Below are 24,496 nucleotides of genomic sequence, written 5' to 3'. Positions count from 1 at the left end.
AGAATTATGGAGCAACAAAATTTAATACCTAAAACACCAGGTTTATTTTTTTCAGATGGCCCAAATTTGAAATATACTTCTCAATTACAGTTTTGTTTTTAGTGGCTTAAACAACAGAAGTTTATCTTCATATAGTTCTGGAGGCCAGAAGCCCACAACGAGTCTTACAGGCCTCACAACAAGGTGCTGGCAGTGCTTCTTTCTTCTGGCAATCACAGTTTTATAAGGTATTTTTATTCTCATCCCTAGTGTCTTCATTTAACGGTGCTTATGGAAAACTTCACCTAGTGGCAATTTTTTTCTTCAGAGAAATGTGATTTAAAGAGGCAAGGAGCTACATTGTTTACATTTATTGCATAATTCAAGAGAATTACCTTTCAGCTCATGGGGCTCATCCACATGGCACTTACACAGTTCAGGAAGGGGTTAGATAAGTTATATCCTTAAAAAAAAAATTTCCAGGGGGGGAGTAGGGGTGGGAGATGATGGTTCTAAGATTATATAATTACCTCTACAAGTTCTCAATTAACCCTTCAAAAAAAATGTAGTTATTTCTCTCCTAAATTAAAAATACCATTATTTGGCTCTAGTCATAAAATATAAACTAGTCACTTAAAATTATGTAAATTAACTGAAAAGACACTGAGGTTTGATCTCCAAAATCAAAAGTGGTAATATTAAGGTTATCCTCTGTGACTTGACTAAAACTACACAGTACTACACATAATTGTGAAAGAAAGGAAGAGACATAACCATAATTAAAGGACAAGTTTACCTGTGCTTTTGGATGTGTCTGTTGTGAGGAATGCTGAGATTGCTGTTTCTGCTGAAGCTGAGCAAGTTGCTGCCGTTGCATTTGAACTAACTGCTGTTGATGTGTCTGAAATTGCTCTTCTGTGATACCCCCTGTTACTGGTAAAGGACATTAATTTCAGAAGTAAGTATGTTTTAAAGTATTTTTAATAACACAAGTAGAATACAATATAAAATTATTCCACAACTTATATGAAAAGCAATTACAAATCACAGAATATTTCATCAGCAAAGAAGCCAATAAAAATGACAAATCTTTCAGCAAAAGTAGCTTATGCTAATAGCCATGACCTTCTAATATCACATGCTAAGAAAAGTTCCAACGTAGTTTTTACCGTGTAACATAGTCCTAATATGAGGATTCTACCATTTATTCAGACTTAGCACCTTTGCGATCACTCAATTCTCTACATTATGGTAACCATATAATAAGAAACTTTGATTTATCAATGCATAACAATGACTAAGTTATAGCCTTAATAAGAAAACAGACCACTTGCAAGATGTAAATGATTCTTACTGCTGGTTTTCATCTGTGACACTGAATATAACTTCTTCTCTGATTACAAATCAGAGTAGAAGACAAAGATGTCCAGCTAACATAATCATAAACCATAGTTTAGGCCAATACATTCAATGCCTAAAATAAGTCCTATTTATAAACATATGGGCTAGAAATCAGAGAAGTGTTCAGAAAATTAAAGACATAATCTATCTTCAGGTATAATTAATTATTTTGTGACTAATTACGTTAAAAGTTAAATTTCAAATAAAAACAAGACATCTAAAACTTTTGTTTAAAAGATTAGCTAAGAAAAAGTTCTAATAGGAAACATTTTTCTCAAAGAAATGTTAATAAACTTTCATTTGTTGCTATTTAAGTAGATTACTGATAAACCAACTTAGAGGACACAAAGCTATTTCCACAGAAGTCAGTATGTTATTAAAGTCAAGAAATATTAAATCACATCAGAATACATGTACTGCTAGAATAATTCTGTTCTGTTTCCTTTACTGCTTTCTTTCCTTTCACCCAAGTAGTTCACTCAATCAACACGTATTTAGTATGATGCAGAGAGCTGCATTAAGAGTTAAGAGTGAATACAGGGAAACACAAATTAAGAAGAGGATCCCTGCTACAAAGTTCTACAGTGTAACCGGGAAGAAAAGATACATATAAAGAAATACCAATTAATTGAGTGTATCTTTAAACGTAATTGAGCAATCTAATCAACATGACCTAAAGGAGCTGAGAAAGGAGACTACACCCTCAGCCCAGGTTACTTAACCCCGCCCCTAAAGTTTTTCATTAAGTAGGATCACATGTGAGAAATTTAAAAAAAAAACTTTTGATGGTAAATTAGACATATAATAAGTCATGCAGAGTACAGTCAGTCTATTTGCATGAAAAGAATTCTGCCCCAGAGGTGGACAATTCTTTAGATATGCCTTCATTTCTGTTTCACAACATTATCATTACAATTTGTATTAGACTATGAGGGAAAAACAGATAGACAGATAGCAATTTTATTTTTAGAAGATTAAAAAATCTGGGGCTATGACAGTGCTCACTCTAACATTTTAATATTACCTGTATTTTTGAAGTACACATTAGTTATCTTACTGAATTACCAACAAAATCAAATGTCTTTCTTTGCACATGTTAAATTCACTGCAAGTGTTCTATTTTTAAATGAAAAAAAAATATGTTTGAAAACCTTGGGCAAGAGATGAAAAATAGTTTATTAGATACAAAGGCAGGAAGGGAAACACTTAAGTTAAACCCAAATAAATCTGTTTAAGTATAAAGAGTGTACCAATGCAAAAGAAATGGACTTGGAATCTGGTGTTGGCATGGTCTACTCCCTCAAAATCCAGCGTTTGTCCAGAGCTCAGGTTTATGTTGTGGCGAAAATGTGAGAAATCATGGTGGTTAACTTTAAGCGAGGAATAAACCAAACAAAGAGAATATACCTTTAGTGGCTATTTCAAAATTGAAAGAGAAATTAGAATAATGAGAATCTTTTCTTTTTCCAAAATCTTTTAAGTCAGACAATCACAAAATCTTACTAATTCAGAATAAAGTATGTATCTAAATTAGTGGAAAGAAAAAATTGCTTTTTGTAATTAAAAAATTACTTATGGTTAGTAGTCCATGGCTAACCAAGTGTTGCTAACTAGAGGTGTTCTATCTGCTTTTATGAACAGATGATCATTTATGTACATATTAAAAAAGCATGCTGATAAAACTGCCTGTTTTGGGGGGAAGTCTCATTATATATTTGCATATATAAATATTGCCTACTTATTGCCTGGCCTGTTGAGACCATTTATTTGCTCAGGAAACCCATCTTTTTCCCCATAGAAAACTCATAAAATCCCAACCAAGACTCGATCTAAATTATTTAAATTAACGGTCAGTGTTTTCCAAACTTTATAAACTTAGGCTGACTTTGATACCAAAAATCTCATCCCTGATCCCATTACTGGTTGAGAATCACTGATACAAACTTAATTTAATTCTATAACATGGAAATGCTTTAAAAACATTAAATTCATTTTTTTCTCTACCCCCTCACCTCAAGCTCAGTATGTTATATCCATTCTTGATATCTAGCTCTTTCTTTTCTATAAGGTGTTTTGTGCTTGAAACAAGCTGATGTTGCCCATTCAGAATTTTCTACAGCATTGTTTAGTATTATTTCAACTTTTTATTTTTTGTGAGGAAGATTGGCCCTGAGCTAACATCTGCCAATCCTCCTCTTTTTGCTGAGGAAGACTGGCCCTGGGCTAACATCCATGCCCATCTTCCTCCACTTTATATGGGACGTTGCCACAGCATGGGTTGACAAGCGGTGCGTTGGTGCGCGCCCGGGATCCGAACCGGCGAACCCCGGGCCGCTGCAGCAGAACACACGCACTTAACCACTTGCGCCACCGGGCTGGCCCCCTATTTCAACTCTTTAGACAAAAACAGTAATTGGAACACAAAATTGGAACACATACAAAACACCCTTTCTAACTGACCTCTCTCATTTTGTTAGGGTGATGGGAAAGTAGTACGAAATGTACGGTTTTAATGACACAGATACAGTATTGAATTGCCATTCTCAGGGCTGACTTACTGGTAGGTGGAGGATGGTAATTTGATTGAAAGCACCTTCTCCACTATTTTTACTTTCATAAATTATTGAAATACTTCCAAAAGAGATTTATTTCTTATATTGACTTTGAGTCATCAAGAGGTAAGCAATAAAATACACAGTTATAGCGTGAAGAAATCTGTTTAGGAATGAGATACAGGATAGGGGCCCAGCTTTGGGTGGGTGGTAGTGGGGTGGCAGTGGCAAAAAGCCTAAGTGGAATGTACAAAAATCTGTTTCTCTTGCTTAGGGCCAAGCCAAGTTCTTTCTACTAGCTGCTCTTATGTTGCTAGCTTAAAAGTGAAATTCATGCTGGTCATAAATCTATCCTTCCCTACCCTTCCAAGTCCTGTCAATTTAAAAGTAACCACAAATCTGACTGTTCCATGAAGGTGGCAATATTTTACTACTCCAGATAGATGGGAAGCATTCTTTTTCCTAAGTAAGCAGTTTTGCAAATCTCCCTGGGTAACACATTCTAATAGGTATATATATTATGGAATTTTCCCTTTTATACTTGTAAATACGTCATTCTGTACGTTAGTAACACACTTGCATTTCTAAGTATTTTGTGTACATAACCAACAGTCTGTTTTTCACTAAAGCTCCTAACCTTTCTGGCTATCTTTTATATATCTGGCTCAATACCCGCCTTGGATTTATCAGAATGCTTCATTCCTCAGATGAATCTATGTACCTTTTCTTAGAATACTTATCAACATCCTTGGAATGTTGATTCTCTTTTCAAAGGTCCTAGGCATCCCTCATTTCATCCTTCACCTTTCAGGCATGTGGTTCCTATATGGCGGTCTGTCTAGGTTGACCCCTTATCACAGTTCCTTCCCATATTTTGGCAGTGATCCAACAAAAAACATACACTCGATATCTCCACCAGATTTTAGTATAATAATTCTAAAGCCTAGATCATTGTTTCTTAAATTTGGGCCCACAGAAGTATTCTCGAGTATGTGTGAAGTTGTTACAAGTATTTGTTGACTTTGTATTATTGTTAAAAGAAAACTCTAATAGAAACACAGTCTGGATCTTCTGGATGACCATCTCACAACAGAGTATCAACATGTGATTTCCGTGCTTCTGCCTGTCTTTTAAAAAGAACCTAACTTTTAATGCAGTGTTTCTCAAAGTGGGCTAAGAAGATGTATTCTTGGGAAGTCATGAATTTTTTAAAGGCTGGCCTAGACCAAGTTTTCATAGTTTAATGAAGAACATCTGATGTAGCAATAAAGATTATCTAAAAGTCAAAATGAACGTATTATCCAGCATTTCTTCATCTATCAGGTAGGTCTTTGTTACAAAAGGTCTTTGTTACATATTTTACTATATGCTTTATTGAAACAATGCTGACTATATGCAATTTTTTTGTTTGTTTTAAAAGAAAGATCTGCGGCTATATGGGGGGGAGAAGGGGATCCTATTTTAAACCCTCCAGGTTATAGTGAAGAGTCAGGTAAAAGCTCACATCAACCACTGGAGCTACTCTGAGGACAAATTTTCCAATCCTTGAAAGTTGACATTACCTATACATATCTTATAATGTAACTCTCACAGCTAAAGGCAAACTAACAAGAAACTGCAAAACTGCAAGGGTAGGGAGGTGGAGATGGGAGGTGAGGTGGGGGGCGAGAGAGTGAGGGGGACTGGGAATGAGGAACAAATAAGATGTGAGGATAAAGAAAATAGAATAAAGATCCATTTAAACTTTTGATACCCAAGCTAAATAGTTATGATCAAAATTTCAGTATTATTTCCTTTAGGAGTAAAATTAAAATCTTGAATTCCTAAAGTCTGGATCCATTTCTCACCTTTGGAAGTGACCCTAAATCCCAAAAATAAATCTTTACTTAGTTGTTAAAGCATAGTTTTACCTATCCTAAAACTTTTATGCTTGTCAACATTTTATGGCAATTTAATAAAGAATGGGAAGAGAAACTGGAGAAATTAAAAATTAGGAATTTCTTTTGGAAAACTGTACAAAATACTGATGATTTTATAAATTGGTATAAATAAGATACTTGGAACTGGTCAAAAAGGCTATTGGGGGGCTGGCCCCGTGGCATAGTGGTTAAGTTCATGTGCTCTGCTTCGGTGGCCCAGGGATTGCAGGTTTAGATCCTGGGCACGGACCTACACATTACTCATCAAGCCATGCTGTGGCGGCATCCCACGTACAAAATAGAGGCACAAAGTAGACTGGCACAAATGTTAGCTCAGAAACAATCTTCCTCGAGGAAAAAGAGGAAGACTGGCAAAAAGAGGAAGACTGGCAATAGATGTTAGCTCAGGGCCAATCTTCCTCACCAAAAAAAAAAAAAAAGCTGTTGGTATCTATTCAGTATACTAAGACAAATGAGAAACAAAAACATAAGTTAATTTGCAAGAATGCATTAGTCAAAACCAAGATTAAATGTAAATTCATCCAGCCCTTCAACTCTGAACAAGCAAAGCTACTTTTAGATGTGAAATATCAGGTTTGGATTTAACAACATCATCGCAAAAGAACAGTTAAATAATACTGCAGTTTCAAATGACTAAAAACTTTATTATCTATTTATATAAAGAATGTAATATTTGCCATGTGCTATGAACTCCTGAAGGTAAAGATTATTGTCTTGTAAGACTTGGCAACTTTCAAACATTTAATGTAGTGCTTTGCATGTAATAGATCCTAAATAATTATGTAAGAGATTAATTTTCCGTGGTTATTCACTTGCCATGTTCAGTCCACTCTATCTTTTTCCTTTCTCTGTCCTGCTTCCATTCTTTTTTTTTTTTGGTGAGGAAGATGACCCCTGAGCTAACATCTGTTGCCAATCCTCCTCTTTCTGCTGAGGAAGATTGGCCCTGAGCTAACATCTGGCCCATCTTCCTCTACCTTATGTGGGATGCCTGCCACAGCATGGCTTGATAAGTGGTGCATAGGTCCGCACCTGGGATCCAAACCTGCGAACTCCAGGCTGCCGAAGTGAAGTGCGTGAACCCAACCACTATGCCACCAGGCCGAACCCCTGCTTCTATTCTTTGAGTAGAATTTTTCAATTAAGAAAACATATCTTTATTTTACTTAATAGTTAATAAGAACATGTCTCTTTGCTTTAAAATGAAGTCTTTAGTTTTATTTCTTCTAATACCTAAGACACATTTCAGTCTGTTTTCCTTTAAGTCCTTTAAGTATGATATTGAAAATAATAATTAGAACATATTCAGGACACAGGGATTTTTGACTTGAAAAACATTAACTGGGTTATTAACAACACAAAAGTAAAAAAATTCTTTGCCACTAGCCCTCAAGTTTTTTTTAAGAACTAAGGAACTTGTGATACAAATAAATATTACGGTCAAGTGTATTAGATTTCTCTAATTAAACCCTTTATTTGCTGGGCTTTCCCAGCTGTGAAACAAAAAATTCACTACTTATAATTTGTCTAGCTCGTGATATTCTCTGCCAGGTAAAAATATAGACCTGTGTCAGTCTTGTTACTCTTAAAGACATGCATGCTCTCATGATCAACTCCACTAAGAATAAGTAGAAAGCAAAAGTATTAAAGACACATAGATTAAAAGAAACCAAAACATATGAGGATTCAATTGTTTTGTATATGCCCATCAAATATAAAAATACAATTTTCTAATGTGGTATATATATACAATGGAATACTACTCAGCCATAAAAGAAGACAAAATCGTCCCATTTGCAACAACATGGATGGGTCTGGAGGGTATTATGTTAAGTGAAGTAAGACAGAAAGAGAAAGACAAACACTGTATGATCTCACTCATATGTGGAATATACACCAACACATGGACAGAGAAAACTGTATTGTGGTTACCAGGGGCAATGGGGGTGGGGAGTGGGCACAAGGGGTGAAGGGAGACATATATATGGTGATGGACAAATAAAAATGTACAACCCAAAATTTCACAATGTTAAAAACGATTAAAACATCAATAAAAAAATAAATTAAAATAAATAAATAAATAAATAAATAAGAAGGAATTTTGTGTGGCATGCAGAACCACAAAACAGAATGAATGGCAAACCTTCAGCATCTTAAGAAAAGCCCAAGCTGAATTAAACCCACCTTCTACATCCAGGTGATGGTAATTAAACCACATCTCCCGTAAAAAGGTGTGCTGATTAATAAATTATTTGATTACCAAGTATACCTGCAATCAATACAATTGCCTAAAAGCTCTGAATTAGAAATTGTGCAATAAAATATAACTGAAAGGTGAAAAAAAAAATACAATTTTCTAAAAACTCCCATATCCTTCTCTTCAGGTAGAAGAAGGATTTCTATCAACATTTACTGAATTGTAACTGAATCTACTTAAAATTATCTAACCAGAACTGAGAAAACTATGTAATGAATATAACTGGTACAAATGGGTACTTAAAACTGCCAGTGTGTTGTTTTTTTCTTTTTTTTTGTGAGGAAGATCAGCCCTGAGCTAACATCCATGCCAATCCTCCACTTCTTGCTGAGGAAGACTGGCCCTGGGCTAACATCTGCGCCCATCTTGCTCCACTTTACGTGGGACGCCACCACAGCATGGCCTGACAAGCGGTGTGTCAGTGCACGCCCGGGATCCGAACCCGGGCCGCCAGCAGCGGAGTGTGCGCACTTAACAACTACGCCACGGGGCCAGCCCCTGCTACAGTGTTTTGACTATTTACAAAAATGCTGTTAAAAGATTTCTTTCATTATGTATTTATACACCCATGCCTAATATTTTGAAACAGAAGAATTTTGTTAAAAACAAAAAACCAGTGGCCTCAAGTACTAGAGGGTCACAGTTAGCAGAGAAGGAAAACTTCAAATAAAATCCTTTACTCTAGTAACAAATAGTTAAATATATATTTGAAAGACTTGATTTAAAAACATTGATTCTAATGTAGCTTAGTTGTTGCTTAAGCCCTGAAACGTTTCAAGGGAAGAAAGAAATGGTAGTATGTTGAGAGTACTAAAAAACATAAGGCAGGAAAAATTACACAGACCAAAAAGACCGCTTTTTTCTGATGGTAGGGGAAAAGCAAAACTAAAAATCTTTCTGTCTATGATGTTAACATCACACATTTGTGATTTAAGTTCCCTGAGAAGTACATGCATCCCTAAGATAATATTTTAAATGCTTATTTTATGCTGATGTATGGTAGTGTTAAAAAAAAGTCTAGAGCTGATTATTACAGAATTATTGAAGTTACATTAACTTACATTCTAGATCAATACGTACAGAGTACTGATGATACAATAACACCTGCAACATATATACATTTTTTGGAAAAGAGCCAAGTCAAGTAGATCTGGAGTTTATTGAGAATGTATAGTAGAAAGCTGCAAATATTGGCCATGTTCAAGTTGAGAAGGAACATATACATATATTTTTTTTGGTGAGCAAGATCGGCCCTGAGCTAACATCTGCCAATCCTCCTCTTTTCTGCTGAGAAAGACTGGCCCTGGGGTAACATCCGTGCCCATCTTCCTCCACTTTATATGGGACACCACCACAGCACGGCTTGACAAGCCATGCGTTGGTGCGTGCCTGGGATCTGAACCGGCGAACCCCAGGCCACTGCAGCAGAGTGCACACACTTAACTGCTTGCGCCACCAGGCTGGCCCAGAGAAGGAACATATTAAAACCATTTTTTTGGTATGGCGTTCATTCGTAGAGAAGAAACTCAATCTATGGCCAAATCTAATTATAAATGCTTAGATATGATGTTTTTAAACTCCCTTTTTGGCAAAAATTATTTTGAGTAATTTTTGGTTCAGGAATTTCAGTTCAGTTAAACAATTTGAACGATGTCTTGGAGTTAGGTGAAAAAAAGATTGGACCTAATATTCATCAACTTCCTACTATCTTTAGATTTCTAAGGATCCTGCCACCTCAAGTCATATTAAGTATTTATCCATTTCAGCTTCAAAAGCTCATTAAACTTCACAGACTCATGAACTTTATACAATGGGATGCCATTTTCCTTACCTAAGTTCGTTTAGGAGAACATTAACCAACTAATTTGGAGAAATGATATGCCAACTTCCAATCATTCAAACAAATCCAATTTTCCATTACAACCTTTAAACAGATAAATGTCTAAGTCAAGTCTGAAAATAAGCAGCTCAGTAACTAAAAAAGACTGAACACTATTGAGACCAAATTTCAAGCTAAAATGATCTAAAATCACTTTAAAGGAGTTTAACATAATAATTTCTCATACTAAAAATGCACCACCCAGGAAATAATTTAGAAATACATACGTTTTACAGAAAGAAAGGATAGCAACAGTATAAGTCAAGTCACATCTAGTTTTGTCTCTGGATACCACGCATTATTTGCAATGTATACATTATAAAGATATTTATAAACTATACATACTTGTATACAAGTAGAGATAAAGACTATCCACAGAAGAAAACAAATCAAAATTACATTTTAGATTGCCTAGATATTATACATTATTTACAATGTACATATAGAAATATTAATTTGAGCAGTGTCTCTTAAAATGAAAAAAACTTTCCAATCTTCATTAGAGGTAAGTTATCAGACAAAAATTACAACTATTCATAGGGAGCCTCTTAAAAAATCATTTTTCAGAAAGAAAGCTTTCAGTGGTACTCTCGAGGAGCAATGCTTACATTTCAAAGTTAATACACAAAAATAAAAATTTTCTTTAACAAAAGCAGTCAGTAATGTGCTATGATGATCTGGTAGCAGCTTACAACCAACCACTTTGCCCACACGGAACTCCCTATGCATTCTGCCTACACATTCACCACACCAGTCATACACATTCAAAATATAAGTCAGTGGTTTTACAGATATCAGTTAGGACATTTTGGTTAAAATGGGAACCACAATAATAGGGCTTAGTTTCTTAGGTTGGGAAAAAAATGTAGTAGGTTAAGATAAAATTCCTTTCCTCAGTGGCATTATGAAAATAAACTTTCAAAATTTACCCTGAGGGTGTATTTAGTAGATAATGAAAATTAAGGAGAAAAGAATAGCAGGATATACTTTTAACAAAGCGACAGCTTACCTGATATGCCATTCTTGCTGGTGTTCAATAAAGCTACAGATGCTGCAGAAACTCTTTTATTGTTCACAGTCTGCCCTGGTTTTCTTGAGGTACATTCTTCATTATCACTGTCCTGTAAATTTAGTAGCCTTGGCTGGAAACACTGTAGTCGACATGATCTGATATTGCTTAATATTTCAGAAAGTGACAGTCTATTTTCACGATGTTTACTGGAAGCATTGGTCCGAGAGAAATTAGAAGAAAAGTCTATAGTTTGGGAAGAGCTTGAAAAACCATTCAGCATTTCAGGATCTATCTGTTTCAGGACTGGGTCATGTTCTGTGGATATTCGGTCCATTATGACCCTGAAAAGCAATATGAAACCACATATTATCCGGAAGAACTTAACAACATTTTCTCTATGCCTTCCCTTCCAGCTTGTAAACAAACACTAGGTCAAAACAAATAGTTTACCTTCCACCTCTGCCAATTCGCCTCCTTGCAAATCCTATACATCTTCTTGGGACTGTGAGTGTCGTAAGGCAATGCCTGTATCTCAACTTATCCAAATCTGCCAATTCTGAATTGTCAAATGAATGGTTAGCTTGGTCCAAACGAGGCTGAAAAGAAAGAAAAATAATTAAAACTCATGGAATAAATCTGGAATGAAGAAAAGTTAAATCATGATAAAAATAATTGCAGAATTACCAGAATTAAAATTTAGATATAAAACTGTAAAATTGGTGTTTAAATGATATTTAACCAGATAAAATTTTATAAAATTGAATCAAAAGTTCACTGACCAAAATAACTCAAACTAAATTTAGTTTATAAATGTAAACACATTTAGGGTATATTATACATTAAAAGAGGGCCGGCGCCGTGGCTTAGCGGTTGGGTGCTCGCGCTCCGCTGCTGGCGGCCCGGGTGCGCACCGACACACCACTTCTCCGGCCATGCTGAGGCCGCGTCCCACATACAGCAACTAGAAGGAAGTGCAGCTATGATGTACAACTATCTACTGGGGCTTTGGGGGAAAAAATAAATAAATAAAAAAAATTTAAAAGAAATAAATCTTCAAATAATAATATGGCTTTTAACATTTATGTAAAAAAATGGAGATAATGAAGGTAGTAATATACAGACCTCCTATTGAGATAAACTAGAAAGAAACTTTTTAGCCTAAAATACTTCAAGAAGGCATGCATGGGTCAAGCTGACGTTTCCTCTTTACTATGAAGAACATACACAGTCCAATTCTTTGCCTTTCCATTTCTTTTACTATTCTATTTTTCTGTGTCTTACCACTTCTGCCCCATTCCATAATAATTTTCCCTTTCTCTCAGCAGTATAACTTATAAACAACTCCCTACCTCTCCTACATTCAATACAAACACGCACCCTGAAAAATTTGTAAGTGTACACGTTTACCATAATGCAACAAGACAAATGGTCTCTGAAAGCCATATATGAAAACCATCCTCATTCCTCTATAGTTATTTATCCGAAAACCTGAGCATTTGGGAGTGAGGGTCATTCCTTGATACAATGCTGCTCCAAACTTCACTTAACAGCACAAAGCAATTTCTAAGTGTGTCAAGAAGTTATGAATATAAAATTATTAGACAAAATATTGCCATGAGGGAAGTTTAAAAATGATTCTCTCGTGTTTGATACTTACTGGGTATGGATACACTATATTGGCTTGCCTAACAGTAAATTTCAGTAAACACTCAGCAGCCATCAAAGCTTCAATTAGAGATTCTGGGTTTACTTAACTCTAGCAATGACATAGTGAGTAATTTTCGTAACTGCTGAAGCTATAGTTAAAGCCCAAAGTGAAACCAGATTTCTAAAATATGAGGAATTATCAATTTCCAAGCAAAGGATTCTGATATCCTTTGAAAGGTCTCAATAACTTTGAGCATCTTTTACTGGTATTTGCATTAGGAATATTAAATAAAAAATGCTGATGGATTTCCCACTTCTAGATCAAGACTAAGTCACCTTGACATGAGTTACCTGTTAATTGCAGTTCACAAAAACACCACACAAAAAATAAAGTTCTTACAGCATAATACTGGCATCCTGCCCGCCTCCTGAAAGCACAGGGACCATCAGGATCATTTTCTTCTTCGGGTTCTGATACTGGGGACGGTACCTAGAAAAAAGAGGCACGAGGCATTCCATTTAGGAGTTACCAAAGTCAATACATCAGTCTTTGTAATGGTCTAAAATTAGAAGCTGATCACAAACAGTAAATCACTCCTACGTTACAAACAGCAGGCAGTGAATTCTCTAAAACATTTAAAGACTAGCAAAAATTTTTTATGGTTAAAAATTATTATTTTTAATGGATTAGTTTTTGCAGCTAAGTTCACATGGTATTGCTTAATTCCTTCTGAACACGTTAAGTGCTACAGACTTCTAGCACAGTTTTTATAATCCCACTTGTATTTTGTAAATAATCTTACAGCCATAAATATTTTATAATGAGAGTTATGCATCACCTATAGGTAGGTGTGTTTTTATATAATAACTTTCTCTCTCTGTAATAAAGCCAAACACTAGGAAGTAAAAAAAGGCTTATGAATAGAAACCCCCCCTCCAAAAGCCATAAAGACCATACATTTCACTCAAATGGGAGTCCCCTATTTCCCCACTCATTTTTGAAAAATCATTTTCTAAACTTAGCAGATGAGAAGCAGAAAATTAGAAGAGGTAGGAAGACTTGCTAAAGGTAAGCAGACTGGCTGCAGAGAGAAGTGATAAGCCCACAACCTGACAGCAAAAGAATAAACAAGGAATTTCAAAAGGCTGTCATGTATTAAAAAGCATTCTGCCTGGGACCATGTGATATTAGGTCAAATATCCCTATATAATCTGAGTGGACCCCTAGAGCAGCACTGATACATTACAGCATACTCTATAAATGTCATCAAAAACAGATTAAATGAAATACAAATACACTCTGATATGGCAGGGAAATACTATGGCTTTCTACCCACAATGGTTAAAAATTAAAAAAAAAGTTTTGGTACTTAAGTTTCAGTTGTCTCGCAATTTCACTTTGGTGTACATCTCTGTTTCTGACAACGCTGGCTCAACCATATTTACTTGCAAATTTTTGAACCTCACAAATCCCTCTCTTCCTATTTTGAGAGGAAAAATGTTTTTTCTCCATATTATTTCCAAACTGTGGTAATTACCACTGAGCAGGGTCATCCAGGGGAGAAAGGCATTTGTTTGAGGTTCCAATATACCTCCACCAACCCTATGGGGGAGACACAGAAACAGTAAGCGGGGGCTGATTCTTCTTCCTGGGGAATTAAGCCCCAAACCTGAAATTTGAAAGGAAATCCCAAATGTGAATTTTACACTTTGGTTCCTTTGCAAATCATCTACCTCTTCTAAAATACATACAGGAAGTGTTACAAACAAACTCTCAGAAATTCTTTGCATAAAGTGTACCACCCGTTCCTCCCAACCACCATTCTCCAGGAGTGGATTCCAGGATTTCGTCTGAGACACAGGAAGAGAGCTGATGTTAGGAGAATCAGAAGCATGATCAAGAAGAGACAGGATTTTTAGTTCAGCTCTGCTGCAAATCAGTTGGATATGTCTGGTTAATATGTTTGTTCTCTTAAGGCTCCCTATTCCCTTCTTCCTTGTTTATTGGACAAAGTAGAAGCATATGATTATTTTAATGATCTTTTTAGCAATAAAATTCTGATTTTGTAAGAGCTACATTCTAAATAGCTGCCTCACTGAATGATGTCCAACTATAGGTAAATGCTTACTTATCTTTAGCAACATGGGGATACCATTATAAAAATTGAGTGTTGTCAAAGACCTAGTACAAGGACTCAGGGGAACCTAAAAGTTTCAAAATGCATTTTTCACATGGGTATGGGAGTTGGGGACTACACGAATAAACATAAGAAATTAGAACAAAAACAAAGATCCCTTGATGCATGAGAAATAATACATGTCTAGTATGCTGAGTATGCCCTACTATTGGGCTAGGTGGACTGATTCTAGCAATAAGAAAAGTTTCTACAGGACATGGTATCCCATGACATTGTTCTTAAAGGGCTGGGAATGCATAGCAAAACTTCATAGATGCTCACAGTACCACCAAAACAAGGCTATTATACATATACTTATCTAACCATGTCATATTCTTACTTAAAATTCTTCAGTAACTCCCCAGTATGTATAATACTGACTACTACTCCAGGCATCCTGTTCAACTTCTCTTCCCCTTTGTGTTTTACACTCTAGCAATGCCAAACTGCTAGCAGTTCCCTTTAATATGCTGTTTTCTCTGCCTTGAGCCCTTCTCTACACTTTCTATCTGGAAAACTATTTGTTAGGATACTACTTTCCTCATTCCTTCAAAACGTCATCTAATTAACATCCCATGGCTATTCAGAGACCTGCCTGAGTCTAACTGGATGATCCTCTGACAAACATACTGAATGATTTCATTTAAGTGCTTTTCAAGAGCACACTAAATTAAACACATCTTTGTACATTTGTTACAATGCATATGAATGCTAAAATATTATCTGGGGTAGAAAAACTAAATCAATGACAAACAAGTAAAAATAATATAATCTAGCCAAAGCGGACACATTTTATGTAAACTCTAGATTTTAAATAGTTACAACAATAAAGTGTTTTACAAACGGTCTTGCCTCCAAACATATTTGTGATATTGGTTAAAAAAAATTTTTTTTAAAGCAAGTAAATCAAAATGTTAAAATATGATAAAGATTGTTTGTTACAGTATTCTCTTTAGGTTGACTATACTACATAGAAAAGAAAAAACAGGGTATTGCTAGATCAGATGCTAAACAATATATATTTTTAAATTTGATCCTTTAATATATAAAATAAAGGTCTTATTTTAAAAATAGCACTTACGAAAGAAAGATTCGGATTTTAAAATTGTAAACATTTTGCTATAAAATTGTTGTAACATAAACCAAAGAATTATCTTCACAAGTTAAAACTTGAAACAGTTATAAATCTTCTTTAATCAAATAGTTATTGCCAAACAAATTAGTAAAATTTACATTGTAAAATACAATGCTGGTGGAGTACGGTAAAAAGGGAATTATTGTTGGCGAATATTTACAATTATGTATTAAATGTCTTAAAATATTGATAATCTTTAGTTCAGTAATTCCATTTCTAATAATCTACTTTAAATACAGAGGGAAAAAATAGAGATGCTCATTTCTATAAAAGGGAAATCTGAAAACCACCTAAATGCTCCACAATAGAATAAATTCTATCCAACTGATGGACAGAAAATAATAGAAAGCAAATACCATTTCAGTGGCTACTAAATAATACGGAAAATGTTTATGCTATAACATTAAGTGAAAAAAGCAAGAATCAAAACTTTAAGATGTCAATTATGCTTTGAAATATAGCAATATAAAAGACTAGCAGGAAATGTTTTTAAAATAGTTTTAAAACAAGCACCTGTGGAAATTCATCTTCATCTGAGCTGTGAAAGTCATATTGCTTAATGTCACTCTTATTGATCACAGGCAATGTCTCAGGAGTGGGTTGCTGAGATGTTATCAAAGCCTCTGCTTTAGGCTTCTTTGGGTACTTCTTCTTTTGACGAACCACATCAGAAGCCTCTTCTTTCAAAGACAAATGATGCGGATGCTGTTTACATGACGATTTTTCCCCCAAAAGGAAGAAATGAAAATCATTTTAGAAATCATGAATAACTATACTGCTCTTTGAAAAACATACATTTTTACCCAGGAGGTGATTTATTTACTCCTTTTTAAATGCAAAAGTTATTATGTGATCATAAATTGAAAAATGTTTTACTTTCTGCAAGATGAAAAATAATTATGGTAGTTAAATTTGCTTTTTATATTGTTATTAATACTTAAACTAAGATGTTAGCGATTTTAAAATATTGCTCTATTACTATGCAATCCAGCATTTAAGAAGTATTTAAATTCAATTTTAATTTTATTTAAAGCCACTGTACTAATTAATGATGAAAATTAATAACTTTTTATTTTTAAAATAACAAACTATATTATAAATTCTACACTTATTTCCCATTTTTAAAAATGTCTATATGTAGCAATATTTTTGAGAAAAATAAGATTATAACTAGAAAAAAACTAGTATAGTATAATTATATAAGTATAAGTATAATTACTGCCTCAATTGAACAATAATCAAACTGTTCTCCTGTACCCCAGAGTTCAGTGGTGATACTTGAGAGGCCATCTGGCAAAAAGACTGACTGATAGGGTGGGTTTCCAGCCCCCTGCCTCCCCTCAACAGATCAGCTCTGTTTGCATCTGTTTTAACATACTGGCATTCCTTTTAATAAACAGAGACCTACCACCTTAAAAAGTTTAAAAATGACTGTTCTAGGCACCAAAGTACAAGTAATATGAAAGCATAAAAATATTTAGGAAGTTATACATTTGCCCATGTAGCCCAGATTTCTGTTCAAACTACTTCAGGGTCAAAAACGGTACACACAATGAAAACGTTGCTTAAATGCCAAATTATTTAGTGAGATATAAACTGGTTATACAATGGGTATAGCTACAACATCAATAAGAAAATCCAAACTTCTTAAAAACTACCTATATTTTAAGGTGGGATGTGTGACAAAGTAAACATAGTGTAACTATGTTACATAAACATAGTTAACTATGTGTAATGGGATAGAGCAACAATGAACGCAACTGTATCTCTAAAATTAGTATTTAAATAGGCTGAGTGTTTAATCTTAGAGATGATCTAAAATAAGAATCAATATAAAATAAAGGTTGATTCTGTCAGTAATTTTGGGTTGAGATATTCGTATTCTATGCCTACCATATACCTAGAAAAAGCACTGATTTATATAAAACGCATTTTAAAACGTAACTTACAAAATGACATTTATTGCACTGATAATGTTTCTGGCTATAGAGGCAAGTGTGATTTAAAGGGAATCAGGTAGGTGGGCTAGATGCCTGTGATTAATAAGAAAGAACTTTGATGTCTGAATTGACATGAGTTGAACAAAAGAGGAGTCTTCCTGCTCCACATTCTTCCTTGACCTTTAAGAACAAACCCATGAAAAATGAGGATTATGTACATTTTTAAAAGATGAATTTTCCACAAACACCCTGTCACTTTTTAAATCTTGCTGCGTAGTAAAGCTCTATTGTCTAAATGCTTCAGTCAATACTCGTTTCTTATTTAAATCTAAGTTTCTGAAATTAAAGGTTTTAGTAATTTTTGTATATCTCAATTGAATACTTTAATGTACCAAGTGAATACTGAATAAATATAATTCTTTAGCCAAAGAGACTAAAGTAATCACTGAGTCTGTCTCTTTATTAGGAAGAAATTGTGATCTAGAAATTAGAGGACTTTTTCAAATCACTCAAGTTAGACAGCAATTGATAAATGCTGGTTCTGGCAATGGGGATGACAATAAGAATAACTTTCAATAGTCTCAATGAAGAAAGCTTTAATTTTAGATTTTGATGTCTGCCACGATGATACAGGATTTCCTAAGGCTAGTGATAATAACTAAACTTTAATTACCCCTATTCTTTAGGAAAGTAGAAGCATAGCGGAAAGCATATGGTCTTTGGTGTTAGACCTGGACTCAAAACTTTGAATCTGCCACTTACAGCTAGATGATCTAGAAGTCACAAAGAGCTCAAGTCCATCTCAAAGTGTTGTTATAAGGATTAATGAGTCCATATGTATATAAAAATTCCTAGCAAAGTGCTTGGCAAATAGTAACAACTTAATACATGTTAATTACTTTCTTCCTTAACCAAACTATTATAAGACAACTGCAGAAGCCAATAATTGTCTGATAAATATTACCATACATGCTTCTCCCCAGAGGATATTCACCTTAGTTTTACATTCTTGGACTTTGTGATGATTTCCATTATGAAGAGTTGCTGGAGTGGCATATAACTCTTTCTCTGATCTATTGATTTTCACTTCATTAAGGATTTCACCACCATAGTCTCCCAAATGATATCTTGAAGAGGTAACAATACATAAGAAACCATTACATAATTTAAAAATAAAGCAGAGAAAGAAAAACCAATGGTACCTCAATTAACTGGAACACAAGTAACCAAATAGAGCCAACAATTAATCAGATTATTCTTAGAAGAGAAAATTCACAGGAATAAAGAAACTCATATTTGGGATTTAGTAAAAAAAAAAAAAAAAACCCAAAATCTCTAAGGTATACAGAAGACAAATTTCTCGTATATTTTATATTTTCAAGCACTGGGAAATGATGTTTAGAATACTTACTTCAGGAATCACATAAAATTCTGTTAGGTTTAGTATAGTCTATTGAATTATGTAGGAAAAGGACTGTTACATTACAGAATGTAATAGTTTTGTAAAAATTTTCAAAATGCACTGAAACAAAAAATGTTTTCTACGTACTTAGAAAATAAAATCAATTAAACATGCATTTCCCTCAAATTTTTAATAGAAACTATAGAGAATTGGACAAAATGATTTCTAAGTTCTTTTCTAAATAAAATTCAATGATTCTGAAAAACAAATTAAGTGTATTAGAGGACCTATATTACACACAAAAATATCCCCCAAATTTGCAATCCAAATTGGTAACTTAATCCAACTAAAAAAAAACTAGTAACCACAATTCTTAAAAAAAATGTAGATTTTGTTAGAGAATCAATTTCAATTGTTTTAAAGCCTAGGGGGGGAAAATATATATATATTTTATCTGGTTATATTTTGTCCATCATTTGGCTGAAGCTGCTACTAGTACGTAATAGTAGCAATGTTACCTTTTTTCCACAACTTCTAAGGTTAAGTGCAATAATTCACGTTTCGTTTTCTCTCTTCTCTTAATCATTTCCAAAATTGTTATGGCTCTACTAAACTCTCGTCTCAGTTTCAACATCTTTTCATAAGAGGCTTCATCATTCTTACGATTCTATCGAAAATAACAACAATTTTAGAAAAATATACAGTTAATCCAATTATTCACATTTAAAGCTTCATTCAATAAAATCTTAGACCCAAATTCATTCTATAAAAGCAAAACGTTAAAAGAAATGTTAAATGTAAAAATGTTAAAAAATCACCTAAACAGCAACTACATAAGAGAACCTATTTATTTAACTCTGAAATTAAAAGTATGAGCAAATATCTGTCAATAAATATTCAGGAAAAAAACACTGTCAGCTGTTGAAAAGATGGAATGAATGACACAGAAGGGATAATTCCAATGTAAACAAATTTTTAAAAGTCTGCCTGAAACAACACCTAGTGTATCAGAAAATGTAGTCCATTCATATTGTAGCAAGGTATTTTCCAATGAGAGAGAGACAGTTCTGTCAAATCAAGGTTACCTAAAAATAGCCAAAATGAGTCTCTACCCATCCATTCAGTTTTGTAATTGGGAGCTGGAAGGTTCAATATATGACAATGTAAACATTCACAATGACAAGCAAAGTTTCACTTCAGAAACTCGGATATAAAACTGAAAGTTGGGGGGCTGGCCCGGGATTCGCAGGTTCGGATTCCAGAAATGGACCTATGCACCGCTCATCAAGCCATGCCATGGCGGCGTCCCGCATACAAAACAGAGGAAGATTGGCACAGTTGTTAGCTCAGCGACAATCTTCCTCAAGCAAAAAGAGGAAGATTGGGAAGAGATGTTGGATCAGGGCCAATCTAGCTCATACACACACACACACACACAAAAACAAAAACAAACAAAAAGTGGGAATATAAAAGATCTCAAGGATGGGATTATCATGCTTCAATGTATAACAGTGCAGATTGTAAAAGAAAGTTAGTGAAAATTGTGAATTTCAGAGTATTGTTAAGAAGTTTTTACTTTGAAATGTAAGAAGTAACTTGAACTCACAGAGTGCAAGTCCTGTTTAATAACTAGAGAAGGCTCAGTTGCAATCTGCAGCTTTTTATTTGCATATAAAAGTTAATGTAAAATATTTTGTTCAATCAAATAGTCACAGAATACTTACTTCATATTAGGCATGGAACTATTTGTTTAAAAATAGACCACTACCACCCCTCATTAAACAATCTTTCCATCCTTGAGTTAATAATGCAATAGGACATTAGAAAGAACCTGAAGAAAGCCAGTTTTCATATGGAACGATTATAAAATAGAAAATAAAACTTCAGGAAAAAAATCAAAGTTCTGCTCTTCTTTCTTTTGTGTATAGTTTCTTGTACTTGAAAATTAATCATCACCTATAAAACATTACCTAAACTAAGTCCCATTAAGCTACTGCATACTGAATATTTAAAAATGCTATGTTAATAAGTCATCCTTTTATCTTACCAAAAGGAAATTAATCTTTTTTTCCCCTTCAGTACTATGTGACAAAAGGCAAAATCTAAAACATGATTTTAAGCAAATTTCTTTTTTGGTAAACAGGTAGCAATAACTCCTTCCAACTGAAAAATAATTAATGTTACCAACAGCAAATATTAAAGTGCTCACTCTTACGCAGGGTATTGCACATGTCCCCTATCCTCAAAAGGCTAGAAGTCTAATAAGAATGAGAGACATATGGATTCAAAATATAAGGCTGCATGCCAGCTGAACTATATTCAAAAATTGCACCAGAACCTTTTAAGATTGCCCTGCTCTTCACTAAGTGTTCCTCTTGGGCTATGCCCTCCTGTCCTGTCTTACTTATTCATTTCCTGCTCTTTAGGCCCAAATAACTACCCTTCCTAATTTTTCCTTTCCCCAGTCCTGTCCTTTCTACTCTTTTTTTTTTCCTAATTTTTATTTTGAAATAATTTCAGATTTACAAAAAAGTTATAAAAATAGTATAAAGAATTCCCATATATCTTCGCCCAGACTCCGCAAAGGTTAATATTTTACATTTGCTTTATCTCTCTCTCTGTACGTATGTATATACAGTGTATATGTATATATAGTTTGTATCCCCTGAAAATTCATATGTTGAAATCCTAACTCCCCAATGTGGTAGTATTTGGAGGTGGGGCCTTTGGGAGGTGACTAGGTCACGAGGGTTGAGTCCTTGTAAACGGATTAGTGCCCTTATAAAAAAGACTCCAGAGAGCTCTCTTGCTCCCTCTGCCATGTGAGGGCATAGCAAGATGGCCAACTATGAACTAGGAAGTGGGCCCTCACCAGATTTCAAATCTGCTGGGACCTGCAGTTTGGACTTTCCAGCCTCCATGTGAGGAATAAATGTTTGTTGTTTAAGCCACCCAGTCTATGGTATTTTTGTTACAACGGCCCAAAGGGACTAAGACACATATACATGTATGTATATAAACACATACACATATAAATTAGTAGTATTTTTTTAATTTTTCAATAAAAGTTAAAGATATAATGCCTCTTATCGCTAAACACTTTAATGTGTATGTTCTAAAAACAATGATATACTCTTATATAACCGTAGTACAATTACGGAAATCAGGAAATCAACATTGATAGACTACTATTATCTAATTTACAGATTTTAGTCATATTTCACCAATTGTCCTACTAATGTCCTTTATAGCAACAAATATAATTGTTATTTATATATTTATATAATTGTTATTACAAAGGACATTAGTGCAACAATAATCATTTTTGTTATTAAAATTCATTAATAATAAAAATTATTATTCCTGGTTGAGGATTTGATTCAGGATTAAAATTGCATTTAATTGTCATGTCTCTTTAATCTCCTATAATTTGGAAGAGTTCCTCTGTCTTTCTATGGTGATCACGACCTTGCCATTTTTAAAGAGTAGAGGCATTTATTTTTGTATAATGTTCCTCAATTTGAGTTTCTTGGATGTTTTTCCATGATTAAATTCAGGTTATGTATTTTTGGTAGGACTATCACATAAGTAATATTGTGTCCCTCTCTCATTATACCAGGAGTTAAACGGGTATTTAACTCTTTGTCCCATTACTGCTGATCCTAACTTTGATCACTTAAGATGGTGTCTGCAAGGTTTCTCTAGTTAAATTACTATTTTTCCTGTTTTTAAAAAAATTATTTTATTGAGGTCATATTGGTGTATAATATTGTGTAAATTTCAGGTGTACATTATTATATTACAGCTTCTGTATAGACTGCATCGTGTTCACCACCAAAAGTCTAGCTTCCATCTGGCTACGGGACTATGTAAGTATCTTGTTTCTCATCAAATTTCTCCCCCATTAGTTTAGTATCCATTGATTCTAACTTTTGCCTGAAATAATTACTACTACGGTGGTTGCCAAATGATAATTTTCAAACTGCATCATTCCGCTGATATTTATAAGTTGGAAATCTACTGTAAAGAAAAGTGTTCCCTTCTCTTTATCTATCTATCTATCTATCTATCTATCAATCAATCAATCAATCATCCGTTCTTCTATCTATCCATCCATCTATTTATATAGGTATAGACTCATGGGTTACTTTACTCCAGGGGTTATAATCCATTACTCTCTTTATTTATTTTGACACTCAAACTTTCCCAGATCTGATCAGTGGAGTCCCCCTTCAAGCTGGCTCCTGAGGCCTTCTGAAATGGCTCCAACATTCTTCAATCACATTCTTATTTTCTGGCCCAGCCCCAGACCTGAAATCAACCATTTTTCTAAGGAGCCCTGGTTCCTTTTAATGGAAAATAGTATTTAAAATCAAGATCTACATACTAGGCATGCCCATTGCTATGGAGTATCATTGCTTCTAGACCCTCTCAGTGAACAGAGCTAGGAAAGAGAGAAGGCACAAATGCTAACAGTTGAATCTATGGGGTTAAACATATTAAACGTATATGCTGATTCGAGACTTCCCAATCAGTGCATTCAGACATGCTGGTGTCTTAAGATGATCTCATTTAAGAATGTCCTCAAGTACTTAAGCACTCCCAAATTAAATAGTTTAGTGAATTAAAATTAAATTCTAGACTGCCAAGCAAATATTTAAAAAGTCCCTTACTTTAGCCTTTGCATCAGCTATACAAGTGTTTTTAATTTTGTGGAAATAGAAAAGGAAGCAGAGAACCTTTGTTAGCTGTATTCATTTTCCCATATCAAAATGCTTGCCCACCTCCTGAACACCTAGGGGGTATTCATTGTTGACTGCTTTCCCAACTTTCTTATTTTGAAACTCATAAACATTTCTAAGCAGCAACAGTGTGCATGAAAGGGAATAGTCTTTGGTCCCAGAACCGAAAATAGAGAGGAATAAAAAGACCATTGGAAAAGAAAATGTACCACTCTGCAGAGGAAGATGAAAATAACAAATTAGAGAAAGGGTAGGAATCAGAGTATTAGGAAAAAGCTGGACAAGTTACTACACAATAGTAAAGAGCCTAAACACAGAAACCTGTTATTAGCAATTCTCAATATGCACTAGTTAGAAAATAGTGATTTAATCTATTTAAGATAGAATGTATTTAAACATGTGGAATATTGTTTATATGTCAATAAATACAGCT

At 34.3% G+C, this 24,496-nt stretch overlaps 1 protein-coding gene across 1 annotated transcript in view; it reads right to left on the bottom strand.

Moving 5' to 3' along the window:
• EPC2 (enhancer of polycomb homolog 2) overlaps nt 1-24,496 on the bottom strand; it is a 128,081-nt gene that overhangs the window by 5,331 nt on the left and 98,254 nt on the right. The window contains exons 5-11 of the mRNA XM_058548927.1: nt 19,840-19,988; nt 18,914-19,046; nt 16,493-16,684; nt 13,068-13,157; nt 11,471-11,616; nt 11,018-11,361; nt 776-912 (exon numbers count right to left, since the gene is read on the bottom strand). Coding sequence (XP_058404910.1) covers nt 776-912; nt 11,018-11,361; nt 11,471-11,616; nt 13,068-13,157; nt 16,493-16,684; nt 18,914-19,046; nt 19,840-19,988 — 1,191 coding nt within the window. The remainder of the gene's footprint in view (nt 1-775; nt 913-11,017; nt 11,362-11,470; nt 11,617-13,067; nt 13,158-16,492; nt 16,685-18,913; nt 19,047-19,839; nt 19,989-24,496) is intronic.

Source organism: Diceros bicornis, chromosome 10, assembly GCF_020826845.1.
Source record: "Diceros bicornis minor isolate mBicDic1 chromosome 10, mDicBic1.mat.cur, whole genome shotgun sequence".
In the NCBI taxonomy this organism is placed as follows: domain Eukaryota; kingdom Metazoa; phylum Chordata; class Mammalia; order Perissodactyla; family Rhinocerotidae; genus Diceros; species Diceros bicornis.
Note: the sequence above shows the minus strand (reverse complement) of the source record. Positions and strands in the feature narration are given on the sequence as shown.